Source organism: Limulus polyphemus, unplaced genomic scaffold (assembly GCF_000517525.1).
Source record: "Limulus polyphemus unplaced genomic scaffold, Limulus_polyphemus-2.1.2 Scaffold187, whole genome shotgun sequence".
Lineage (NCBI taxonomy): Eukaryota > Metazoa > Arthropoda > Merostomata > Xiphosura > Limulidae > Limulus > Limulus polyphemus.
This window is the reverse complement of record NW_013665797.1, coordinates 145,701-159,836: the sequence shown is the minus strand read 5'-3', so window position 1 is coordinate 159,836 and position 14,136 is coordinate 145,701. Positions and strand designations below refer to the sequence as shown.

Here is a 14,136-nt window from a genome sequence, read left to right as displayed (position 1 = left end):
TGAGGGCGCCACAGTGGTCATGTGACTCGCTGACGCAACAATAATCTTTAATCTGTGCTTTCCTGATGTAGTTTTATCTTTTCTCCTTCATCTGAATTTAATATCAATACGGGTATCTTCTCGTCTCAGCATCTTTCATACTATTCCCTACCTCATCCTCCTTATTTCTATGATTCATTGAACATGGCTCATGACATTCTTCTGTGTTCTTGAATCGTCATTCCATGGAACCTCTTCTGCCTGCTTGGGGTTGATCCATTGTCTTCAGTATCCCTTACCAGGGCTCACTTCTCCCATTTTCACCTGCTCCTTGTTCTATCCCTTTGCTATTCTTTTCTCTTATCTGGGGCTCTCTACTGGGACAAAAGTAGTTTTTCTCGGGTATTTACAGTTGGTCCTTTTCTCTACTTAGGCCAGGGTCTCATCATTGGCTCACTCTTCATGGTTTCTCTGAAGTTGATATCTATTCAGACATATCGCCCTTTTCTCTGTCCTTCACCTTCCTCAAGCCTCTTTAAGTGGCTTGGATCCTACTCCATTCACTTCCCATATGGCCTTTATGGTGTTCCTCTCACTTTGGAGTATTGTACAGAAGCTGCTTATCATATTTTTTCTTCTCATTTCTTTATCTTCCCCCTCCCTCTTGTCTCTTTCTGTGTATCCTCTTTTGTTCTGTGTACCTTGTCCTTTCTCACGTTTTCTCTTCCTGCTCCCTCTACCTCTTCTTGCTGTTCACCTACAAGAGGGTTAGCTTTTGTCTGTCCTGCCAGTGACTACCTCTCTATGTACCCAATTGGCTCATGTTTTATGGGGGGCACTTCATCGTTAGCCTATGGACTCACTTCATGAACGACAATTGGGTCAGTCAGATTCTTACCCACTGTATCTCTTGTCACTTCCCTTCTCCTTTCCTCATTGTTTTTCCTTCACCTTCCAATCCTCAGCACCTCCACCATCTTGAGGACACTATGTTGTTTTAATGCCATATAAAGTTAATTTCCCCTCTGTGAACTACTATTCCCAACCCTTTATTCTCCCCATGAATACTGGGAGCTGACATCCCCTTATCATACTTATTCTCTAAAGCACTTCTAATGATTACACAGTTTTAGGTTACCGGGTTTCTTCTTCTTAATGGGTTGTTTTCTCCCTAGTTTTTGCATTAAAAAAGTCCGTGTCTTGGATGCCTTTCTTCAGATTCCAGTAGCCCTGTCATCACACCATTCCCTTCAGTTTGACCCCATGATACAATATACTGGTTTTGAACTCTACCCTTTGGTATGGCTTTTGCTGACCACATCCAAAGCCTCAGCCTTCATTTCCATTCCTTTCTGGACATTTTGCTTCTTTTTGTTTTTACTTGGTAGATCTCTTCTACTGCTACATCCCTTCTCCTCCAAGAAGTTGTTTGTCTGAGATGGATGGTCTTAGTTGTTATTAACTCTGACTCTATATTTGATTCACTTCAGAGTCATTTTATCTTTGCATCTCATTTGGGCTCATTCTTCTCCATTTTGTCTGCAAGTCATCGAATGTCTGTTCACCTCAGGATTTGTCGGTCACCAATCCCACAACCAGATTCTCTGAGGACAAACACAGTCTGTACTGGCCTCTTTTGTATATTTTCCACCTTCCATCACATGTCTTGGTGATGTTGCATGACACTGCTTGTTGAATCCTGTTGGTAGCACTTTTTTAACTAGTTCTGTTTTGGTTTCCTCTTCTCCACTGATGGTATATCTTAGACATCTCTTCTTCTTCCACCATCGAGGTTCCTCTTGCTCCAATCCTTTGCATTATTTTTTCATCCAGGAGTTTTGTCCTTCCGTCTCTGCACGTGATATTGTCCATTTCATACTTGAAGGGTAGTTTCTCAAAGTGTGTTGCCCTTCTTTTATACCCCTCATTTCCTGTTTTACTCTTTCTTCACCAATGCGAGTGGCGTTTTTATTGCCACTGGTTCATCAAGCACTCTAGGCCATACTTCTTCTTTGCTAAGCTGTTTGACTAGACAATGGCAAAATATCATGTGACCTGGTCAACCACCTTTCGCCTTTTTTTGCCATGGTTTAACTTTTCCTTCCCTGTTCTTCTATCATTTTCTGGTCCTTCTTTTTTCTCCTCGCATGGTTCATTTGCCTAATTGGAACATTCTTGTGGTTCTTTACACTCTTTTTTCAGATCATGTATGAACTCTTGACCACTTGTTCCTCCTCTCACCTTTCCTTAAAGGCTTTTCCCCTTCCCATTCTAGCTTGAGTTCATCACCATTTCAACATATACACTTTATATGCCTCCCATACTATGTTACACAAATCTTAATCCTTTTTGTTCCCTGACTGGTCTTTCCTTCCATATACATGAGCAACTTTTGAGAAAGACAGATCGTTTTCTGCCCTCAATGGTCTTTACGACCCTGGTCATGTTTTATGCCCCAATTAGGCAACCCGGTGTTGCTCAACATGCGTGGCTCTCTTTCAGGATGCCCACAATCACCCATTCTTGCTGCGTAACCCCACAACAACCAGGGATCTTTATTACACTATTTATACCAGTTGGGTTCAATACTTCATCTGGATAATTTGTTCTTCCCTAGTGGATAACTCTCACAGTTTGTATCACGTCACATCTCTTCAGATTCATCCCTTAACTCACCCTGACTTCACTCATTTGGTGACCAATGGACTAGATCTTACACATAAAGGGAGGCTTTTAACATCTAACAAACCTTAATTTTTTGGTAGTTTCATCTCTATCTAGATCTTCTCTCTCCAGTTTCCATTCTTCAGTTTACTTGCTAATTTTAATGGGATAAGTACCTCATTTATCTCCATTTCAAAACTGGCTCGGTGACTGATGTTGCCTCACAGGGTGTACATACTTTCCTAAATCTGCATCAAGTCAGTGGTCACGAAAAGTGTTAAGCCCATCTCCCATGGTTCTTATGTGCCCAATGTTAAGATGGCATTTTCAAAAGGCTAATACAGTGGTGGGTATATGTGTGTATAGGTTTCATTGAAACTCATTGCCATTCCCAGCTCCTAACCACGGGGTGGTCGACTTGAGAGTTTTAACTAGTTGTGTGATCCCTTTGAGGAGGGTATCATAATGTGGTGGTAAATAGAGCAGGGGTGTCCTTGTCAGTGTAGTGCAAATCACTCCCTTTTATATTGTATGCCTACTTCCTGGTGGTTTTGACCAGCCAGATTGAGCAAGGTGTTCTACTAGAGAGACAGGAAGAGATCTAGTCCTCATTATTGTGCGTATAGCGAGTAAACGTACAACAATATACATAAACTGTGCAGTTTGAAAGTGTCCTAGCTACTCCACATCTAATGTCCATCCAACCTGCTGTGTGCAAAAGCTCAGCTCAGTTGGTAATATATATTTTCTACCAATCCCTGCAACATACTGGCTCATTTTGAGTATGCACTGTCTGAGAAGGATGTGGTCTTCTAGGATTGTTATCCCTCTGGTAATCCCCCTTTATTGGGTATCACATTCCATGGACTTTCTCTTTTTGATGTCTTCTCTGAAAAGAGCTCAAATGAGTTTTCAGGCTGGCATGGCCTGGTGATTAAGGTGCTTGATTTGCAAATTGTGGGTCGCGGGTTCGAACTCCCGTCACACCGAACATGCCCTTTTAGGTGCAGTTGAGTTATAATATGATAACCAATCCCACTGTTGGTTGGTAAAAGAGTAGTCCAAGAGTTGGCAGTGGGTGGTGTTGACTAGCTGCCACTCCTCTAGTCTATCACTACTAAATTAGGGACAACTAGCAAAGATAGCCCTTGTGTAGAATTCGCGAAATTTAAAAGAAAACCAAATAAAATTTCTCTATCACACTGGACTCTTCACCACATCGGTGTGGGATTCTAGCTGGTGTGAGAAGAGGTAAGTAGATCATTTCAGAAGTTATAATTTCCCTATACTGTATGTATTTCCAATAGGTACGTATCTCTCTTCACATAAATAGCTATTCTCGTTCAGTGCTGCTCTTTATATGCAAAAAAGTATTGTGCATGTTTCAAGTTTTGAAGCTCCCACTCATCTGGAATTCACTAGTTCCAATGCATCTCGCATGCAAATCATCATGCGACAACCCTCCACCGATAAGAGTGTGACATGCTCTCTTGACGCATGTGACTCCTGTATTCAATTCTACCAAACTATCATTTCGAGTTTTGGCAGAAAATGGAAGCACTGGTTTTCAGTGTGGGAGGAGGTAAGTGCCTATCGGAAATACATTTTCAGTATAGGAAAATTATAACTTCTCATACAGTATATTACCTCTACTCACATAAATAGCCAGAATCCCACATTGCACAGGTGGAGGGACTGGTGCGAGGGAAAGAGAGAAGTATCATTCATAACCATCTGAAGTAAACTCCCAAAGAGGAGATCTTCAGAATCAAAGATCATACATGGGGGATCACACCACTTCTGTACCAGGTATACTCTTTACCCAATGTGTAAAAAGGTATCGCAGATATGGGTGGAAATAGGGAGTAGCACACCCAATAGGGAGAAAACTATGGTTGGACGGGGATCTGAACCACACGATACATTAATCTCAATCCTATAATACATAAATGATTAAAAGGATGTGCCGCTAGGTGTAAAGTGGCTAGGGCACGATGGATCGTACATGGCAAGTCAACTATATCCAAAACCCAAGCTGCCAGGAACCGAAATCTTTGTGGGGTAGGAAAGGGGATCATACCCCTAGCAAGTCGGCAACAATCCAAAATCCAGACCACTGGGAACCATTATCCATGTGGGGGGTAGGAAAGAGAATTATACCATCTTCACCTCAAGCTCATGAAACCAGAGGGAATATTGTATCCCCCAACCTATGAATGGGACACATGATAGCAATGTGAGAAATTGATTTATCGATACGGGAACACGACATCCAGCATCGAAAAGATGTCTGTGTAAGGTAATCCATCTCACCCAAAATCAAAATGACAGGAACCACCCCAAGCACAGTAACATCCTTAGAATAAGAAGAAGATTGAGGAATAACAGAAGGGGAAGAACCATATAAATCTGCAAGTACCTCCACTGTGATCCACAACATGGATGGAGTAACAAGAGTATAATTGAGTGAGGGAATAGAGACATCTGTAATACATGTGTGAGGACTTATGTTGTCTGGTACAGTTCTGAATCCAAAACCAAACCACTGGGAACCGACATTCACGTGGAGGTAGGATGAAAAATCCCAATTGAAGGGGTGAACTGCAGTTTTGACTGCTCACTCCAATGCTACATAGTGGAGAATATCTTGTCATCTATACAAGCAGAATACCACTGCCCTACTCTAAAATGAATGGTCTCATTTGTATATTGTTTCTCATTATTTCATTTAGGAGGATGCCTCATATTCTACCACTCCAGCAGCTTGGAACTGGAAAGTAGTAAGGACTCTGAAACTTCACTAGAAGAAAAGGGGGAAAGCATGGAAGAGAGTCCAGGGGAACGACAACACCTGAGACAGTGCAATGGGTGACCATGAAACCCTATTTTGAAAAGCAGACCATACCAATTTATTAAATACATGGCATGGCAGGGATGGGCAGCTATCTTCTTCTGCTTTACCCATGTAGTCCATCGGTGAGTATGGTCTGGGATGGGAAAATTAATGAAGCAAACATATCGCGAAGAAATCTACAAGGGATCATGTGGAACACCACATCTCAGCAGTGTGTAGGTAGTGGCCATGGAATTATGTGTTAAGTCATCATGGCCTTACAGTGCAGCTTTGACTAATTTAAGTATATCTGGACAGGTACCACTTGCCACAGAGCGGAATCCATAAAGAAAAAGAGGGACATGTCCCTGAAAAATAATAGGTATAGATACTAAAATGTAACTTACCTAGTCACAGTCTCACAAAGAGTAAAGAATGGCAACATGTCGATGATGGTATCCCGATAAGGAAGATAATTTACCCAAAGCAGATAATGGGAGATGAACGTATGAGATGGAGTCCCAGTGTTCGACAGACGCAGTACCTCCAACGGACGACAGGGTTGTTATGCAAGGAAAAGGGAAGATGCATGATGGGAGTGAAAACATCAGGAATTGATGACGGAAAGAAGGAGACAAGGAATAAATTCCGTAACCGGGTAGAATTATAAAATAATTCCACTTCTGAATAATTTAACAAGTTACAAATATCACTATTGAATAATAGAGATTAAACTTGTTTGAGAGAAATTAATACAAAAATACGAAAAAAAAATAAAACACTTGAAGAGAGCACAAACTCAAAGTTACAACACGAATGCTGCCAAAAACGAGAAATGATGGTTCGATAGAATTGAATAGAGGGTGTCACATGCGTCAAGAGAGTATGTCACACTCTTATTGGTGGAGGGTTGTCGCATGATGATGATTATGCAGACACATTGGAATCAGTCAATTCCAGATGAATGGGAGCTTCAAGGCTTGTGACATGTGCAAAACTTTTTTGCATATAGAGGGCAACACTGAACGAGGACAGCTATTTCTGTGAGAGGAGGTAATTTACGGTATCGGAAGTCTACATTTTCCCACCTTTTCACCGTATTGCTGGTGCATATTATTCTTGCCTCGTCTGAGTTTGAATTTAATTTCGAGTGCAAGTGCTCATGGGGATCTACTGCGCATGGTTTCTAGTGTTGTAAGTCTGCAAACATACTGCTGTGCCACTGGGAAGCTTAGCTGAGGAATCGGTTTCAGATATCCAAAACGAAAGTCAGCTGAATAGAGATTATACATAAAAAAAATCATTTGATCACTCAGATCCATTTCTTTCCCGAGGCGACCTGCATTAATTATTCATAGTGTTTCCATGTGTGTACACTTTCAATTCTGTTCTTATTTGTTTAGAATGTATTTGCTTTGCTTTGTTTTGAATTTCGAGTATAGAATGTAAAGGAAAGCGACAATACCGTGTTAATTTTTGGGCCCATAAATGGCGGAGATAAAATGTGTTTTAGGTACTCGTGCATTTCTGTACATAAGATGAACAATAAAAAAATAGCTGTCCTTGTGTTATAACTACTTTTAAAACAAAATGATACACTAAATTGTAAAACCTAATAACATAATTTCAAATGATATAGTAAAGACCTATTACCAGGTATTTATTTGTCCAATTCAAACATTCATAATCTAAAACACATTTATATATATTTATTAATGACACAAATGTATTTTAAAAACGCTGTCAGATTAATATAAAAGTTTTAGAAACTTCTTTTTAAATCTAATACGTAGCTCAGCGTGAAATACCAGTCTGTTAATAATATAACATAAAATAGTATAACGATATATTTATTAAACACTAGGTGTCGCTAGCTTGTATTAATAACACGCGGGAGGTTGGAGTTTCGAAACCTAAACCTCAATATCCCAGTGTTTTATTAAAGCTATATCTTTACGCATGTAATGTTTTAATATTGAATGGCAGAATCAGGAATACCCATGTTCAAGAAGCAAAAAGTTCCTTTACCCGTTGTTGTCGTAGAAGACCACAATGAGGTATGTACTTTGTTAGCATGTATATAAATATTAAAATTTGAAAACATCTTGAAACTATTTAGATTGGAATTAATTTTTATTTTATTTTTATCGTGGAGGTGACCTCTTTGGGTTGAATGGCTGGTGATAATTATAGTATACCTTTGTTTATTATTCCACTCCTTTACTTGAAATATTGTAAATTTGTTTTTAGTATTATGCCATAACTGTCATATAGATCTGTAACATTAGGAAATCTCTCGTTTATTATTTTAATATATAACGTTTTGCCAATTTTACATAAACCATAACCAGTGGTAATTTCTCTTGATGTTGTCGATTAATATTACAATCATGAAATGATAAAACCTTCCAAGAAGGCTTACAGGGGTACATACTCTGTCCTGGATGTATTTGGAATGTTTTTGGAATATCTTATTCATTTATGAAGACATCTGAGTAGAACTGGTTTATCCTGTTAGGTAAATATGTCATCACTATAAAGACATTGTAACAAATAAGGTAACATCAAGCAATTCAGCCCATTAAGCCACCAAAACAAACAATCCAAACTTAATATGATTTGTTGTATCTATGTGTACCTATTCAGTTCTAGTCTTAAACAAATTTTTGTTATTGTGAGTAAGGGATGGTCTTAATAAATCTTGCTTTTTCTTATATTCTTAAAAATTAACAGCATATATCATCAGTTTATATGGTATCAAAAATGCCAGACTGATCTAGGCTTCATAGTTTAATATTTATTACCCATATTCAAGTTTCCAATCTTATTATTTTTTTTTACACACATAACAAATTATCCATAGACAGTTTACTTGTTTCCTTAATCTGAATCAATTTCTGGTACACTTCAGAAGAACTTCTCTTTATAGCCTCAATTTTTATACCAGCTGTAAAGTATCAGTTTTCATTTAAAATATCTATACTCTCTTTGAAAATAGATATATAAATGTAACACAAACTCAAACTGAAACTTCATCAACATCTTATACAAGGTCACAATAAACTTCTTGTTCTCGATCTAAATATACAACTATTGCTTGTATTAGTTTTTTTATGAAAACCAAATGTTCAGCCTAAAATTTCAAGCATTTAACAATAAATACATCTGTACCATTTTTTACTTCCATGACATTAATGCTCTTCTCACAAAAAAGTAATATATTTTTAAAATGTTAACACTAAAGTTGCATCAGCTAATACTTCTTAATATTAAAACCATCTTCCTAATTCTTGACTACCAGTAATGTCTCCAGGATTATGAAAGTATGTGGGCAAAGGGGTGGCAGACTCTATTTCAAAATTATAAGAGTGTGTCCCAGAAGGTAAAACAAGAAGCCCTGAAGTAGGATTACTTTTGCTGCAGAATGCTTTCATGAATTTTTTGTTTTATTTTAGTACACACACAATAGGTAGGTTTCGTGTATTCTCATTTCTTACTCTGACTGGCTGCAGAAGTAAAAGGACCAACCAGAAACTGGATGATGTTTCGTTGGGTGGGGTTTTCTTATAAACAGTTGCCTGGTTTGTGAAAACAGTCGTACCATATTCTGTGAGATGTAGTTTTTAGTGGGAGCTTTGGGGGAAGTAGATGGCAATGTAAGCAAATATTTAGGCTCATTTTTGCAACTGCTTGATTCCCCCTGATGTTTCAACTGTTTGCTACTCAATAGGACTATACAAGTTCTTATTTAAAGTAATGTTTATAGAATTAGCCTCTTATCGGATTTTAATACAATCACTATTTATATGTGATTTTTACTGAAAATCATTATGTATTTTTGATACAGTGTACAGTATGGATTGTGGCTATGATTGAGTAAAAGAAGTGAAACTTTAGACTTGCATGTATACTAACAGTGGTTGAAGTGGGGTTGTTTTTGATGTCAACATAGGAAGAGGGAAGATGATGATGGGCCATGCAACCCACTTATCAAAATAAAAAAAAAATATATATATATATATATATATATATAATTATATATAATACTCTATTTTTGAATTCAACTTAAATGTAGCCTTTCACATCTATATACCTATCTTAACAAAATGTGAAAGTAATTTAAATTAACTGCACAAACCACATTATTAGGTGAGCCATTCTATAACAAACAACCCCTATAAAGACTGTATAAACCCAAATAGTTTTGTACATTTAAATCATGTCTCCGCTCTCATAAATCGTTGGCATTGCTGAGAAATTCTAAGGTTTGTCTCCTAGCTGAACTAACTTTAACCTGGATTCATTCTAGTAGCATTTTTCTTCACTTTTTTCCAACATACTAACATCATTCCTGTAGCAAGGGGATCAAAACTGCACAAAGTGCTTTTTCTATGAGCCTTTTCAGCCCTGCTCATCAATGCACAATTCCTATATATTGAGACAAAAACTCAGTTTCTTTTTTACTACAGCTAAATATCCAGCAGGGGGCTTTAGAATTTTATCAGTAATGATAATCTGTTAATGCGTCTGATAATGTTGATGATTATTGGAGCTAACTGTAGTTGAATCTTGCATAAAAGATGAAACTCTGTTCATAAATTAGACTGTTTATTGATGTAGTTAAAGGCTCACTTGAACAGAAACGTTTTTAATGACTACTAATGATATTTATGGCTGGTGATATGTGAGATTATAAGTAAGGCTAAATAATTGTTGGTTTCTGATGTTCTTAGTAGTTTTTATGGATTTTCACTCTCCAAGTGATTGTAACATTCCAAGTGCAGCAATAAATATGGACCATGGTTTCATTTTCAGCATGGTACATTGTATTTTTAACTTAGATTCTAAAAATTATGGGTTAAATATTTTGAGACTGTTAATAGATATGAAAGCTAAGAATGGGTTAGGCTACAAAAAGTTATTTAACTGATTAGTTCATTCTCACTACTCAAATAAAGGCAACACCAGTCAATAAATGTAACAAGTAGCCTATCCATATCCTTAACAGTTTTGTAAACCTAAATTTTTTTTCCTCTTCTTTGCTCTGACAAGAATAAATGTAGTTGTTTAAGTGTTTTTTTTTTACATGCTTTATTTTGTGTAAGTCAGCTAGCATTTTAACATCTTTCTTTTGCATTTTCCCAATTGCTTCAAATAAGATCAAACGGCAGCATAATCATAATATTCTTGATCTAAAAATTAAAATGTCTGTAGGTATTAAAAAGGATTACTATAATTTTGTTAAAGTTTGTTTAGCAGATTATAAAAGTGGGGATTGGGCCCTTAAGGGATGCCAATGGCAAGGTTTTTTTTGATGACTAAAGGGTGGCTGAGTCTTTAAATGTTTTCTTTTGTTTTACAAGACAAAACATTAGTAATGTTTCTGACCTTGAACATTTTATGAGAAATATAGAAAGAATGAATAGTGAAAGATAGGTAAAGCATCAGGGATAGAAAAGATTTTTCCATTGGGTTTTAAAAGAGGTCAAAAATATGATATATGAGGTCTTCTCTCTCATTTTTCTTGGTCATTAGACAGTTGGCAAGTGCTTGAGTATTACAGAATTACTAAAGTCACTTGTTTTTTTTTGTAATGGGTGATAAAGAGTTGGCCTGGAAATTATAAGCCATTTAGTCTTACTTCTGTAGTGGGAACAAGTCAAGAGAGTCTGATAAAAGAAGCTTTACAAAATCATTTAATGAAATATATCAGAATTGAAAGACCAAATGGATTGACAAAAGGGAAATCTTGCCTTAGTAATCTAATTTGATTATAGGATGGTTGGATGGAAGTAAACAAAATGGAGTCCAAACAATCTGGAATTTTGTTTCTAGTAGAATGCCTAAAACATCATTGTTCAGGCCTGTAATTTTTTTATTTACATTAATTATATTGATAGGGAGGTATTTAGAAGAAAAAAGTAAAGTTTGCTGTTGTCATTGAACTCTTGGGTATTTCTAGCTGTATTGAGAATGTTGAGATTTTACAGGATGACTTGGATAATTTGGTAAATTGAAAAAATATTTGGCAAATGATCTTTAATTATAGTTAAATGCAAAGTAATGCATTTGGATTATCATAATTTGAATCACATGGTTAACACTGATGGGAACCAATTCAACAGCATGACTAAATAAAATTATCTTTATATACTGGTGTATAAGCTATCAAAGCAGTGCTCTGTTGTAAAATTAATAGAACTTTAACACATCTTTATGTGTTTATTAGTCAAAAGAGGTAATTATATTTCTGTACAAATCACTGGTTAGGCTTCACTGGGATTAGTTTGTAAAGTTTTGGTCTCCTTATCAAGAAATAATATTGACTTTTTGGAACTGGCTCAGAGGAGGGCTACCAGGATTATTCCTGAAATGGAAGGGTTATTTTATAAGGTAGGTTAAGGTCTCTTACATGCTTTTTCTTGAAAAATAAAAGTGTGAGAAGTGATTTTTTTTTAAGATTACTAGATTATCAAGGAGATTGATAAGATAAAGGCCTCTGATTTCTTTGTGCTATTTATTGAAGATAACAGGGTGCTTGGCTTATGGCATGAGTTGCCATCAATAATATTGGAGGCCAGCACCATACACGAGTTTAAGGATGGGTTTAAAATATTACTTTTCTCAAGTTTGTGTCTGCATAGACAATCCTGAAGGACCTAATGGCCCTTGTTGTATGTATATTATGTTAAAAGTCCTAACTGAAGGCATAAAGGAATCAAAAAGTTAGATTCAGTTTTTTATATATTTTTATTATAGGTAATAATTTATTGAATGGTTTAATATTTAATGTGATGCTCAGCAAATTTTGGATCTTTTAACACTAAGAAACACTGTGTGCATTATGTCCTTTTTGTTTTGAGAGAAAGCATATTAGATCAGTGTGCCTGGCTGTGGATTGAAAGGTCCAAGCTATGAACCCCTGTGTGCAACTAAACTTACTCTGAACTTGTCAGCTATGGCCACAAAAAGCTTGTCCCCTCATAAAGTTAAGAGTAACTGTGTAGGTGATGTGTGTTTGTGATAGGTCGAGCTCTTTCTGGTTAGCAGTTCTAAATTAAAGGTGGATAAGCCTGAACCTAGGGGGTCTCTGACTGTCCGTTTAATCCATGTGTGACCAGTGCCGCATCTAAGCATAGGCAGAGTAGGCAACTGCCTAGGGCGGCAAATTTAGGAAACATCAAACGAAAGTGGCAACAAAAATTTTATGAATTATGTTTTTATTTAATTTAGTAATATGGCGGCGCTGCAACCCACCTTACCAGATCGAGAACGCTGAGCGATCATGTGACTGATCACGGGTGTAATGATGTAACTAATAGAAAGGCTTAATTTCCGTAACGATTATGTGGAGTTGAGGGCAGCAAAAAATTATTTACCTAGGGCGGCACCATACCTTGATGCGGCCCTGCATGTGTTCCGTTAAGGTTAGTTACTTCAAATACCAGATTATCAAATATGAAAAAATAAATATCATAAACTTTTGCCAAAACATTATTCATTATATAAATTTTATGTTTATGAATTTGCTGTTACACTGCATTTACTGTACAATTTGAATACTTTTTAAGAACCTGTTTTTGTTGCAAAAACCATGGTTGTATTTTTTTCATAAAAATGTTCCGTAAAATAATTTTAATATAATTTATTTATATATGTAAGTAATGTTTGTTTTAAAAAAGTGTTAATCTTTGGTTAATAGATGGCGCCACTAGAATATCAATCGAACTTTATTGCTTTGTCTTACTTTCAAACTTTATAAATTGTTAGCAAGATCGTCTGTTTCCTTATTGCATACACTGGTATATCTTTTATGGATTAAAAAATATAAAAGTGAATAAATTGTTTCGAACGAAAAATCATATAAAGTCCAATCATTTCGCCTAACTCATTTAAATTTTCTACTCAACTTGAATTTGTGTTTTCGAAAGAAAAAAAAAGTTGTTGCAAATATTGAATGTCAATTATAAGAAATTATAAGCAAATGATTGGATTTCTCATAAAAATCGGACATTTGTTTCTCTTTTTCCGTAGAATGTATTAAACTTCGATACTGAACACTCCTCACAGCCTATGGATGTTCACGATATTCATTTTAGATGGAAAAATCTCAATAATATGTTTCAAATTTTGAGTTTACGATACAGAAATAATCAACCACCTTTCAATAAGCCCTGCTAGTTATTCAGTATTTCATAGATGTTGTAAGGTCATACTCATAGACAATTTAATTGCAACGTGTATATTATATAAGAACTGGAGAAGTTTGAACTTCTTCTTCAAGAAGTTACGACCTATCTTAGTTATTAAACAAGAGCCATCTTTAATAATGAGCTTGAGAGACAATTGGAAGTTAACCCTTCAAAAACAAAAACTATGCTGTCGCTTCCTTTCTGTAATTGTTTCCACGTACGATCAGTGGTCGGTAGATCACAGATAGATAACCGCTGCTGTACGTTAATCATGTCAGAAGTATACACCTGGAAAAAAGTTAAGCACCCCCAAATATTTTTCAGGATTGCTTATTGAAAATAAGGTTTAATTTTCATGATGTTGAGCAATGTTCATAATTTCAAACATAATTAAAAGGATGTGAGCGTTCAGGTGTGACATTTAAATCAGGCGCGTTTTTTTTCCCCACCGTGCAACTTAGCTCCCTT

General features: G+C 36.3%; 1 protein-coding gene across 3 annotated transcripts in view; it reads left to right on the top strand.

Moving 5' to 3' along the window:
• Positions 1-7,394: 7,394 nt before the first annotated feature.
• LOC111084973 (UPF0489 protein C5orf22 homolog) overlaps positions 7,395-14,136 on the top strand; it is an 83,336-nt gene continuing 76,594 nt past the window's right edge. For all 3 annotated transcript variants that reach the window (XR_002609844.1, XM_022381720.1, XM_022381719.1), the window contains exon 1: positions 7,395-7,533. Coding sequence is in view for 2 of the 3 variants with exons in the window: in XM_022381720.1 (XP_022237428.1) it covers positions 7,456-7,533 (78 nt within the window). In the remaining variant the exon portion in view is untranslated. The remainder of the gene's footprint in view (positions 7,534-14,136) is intronic.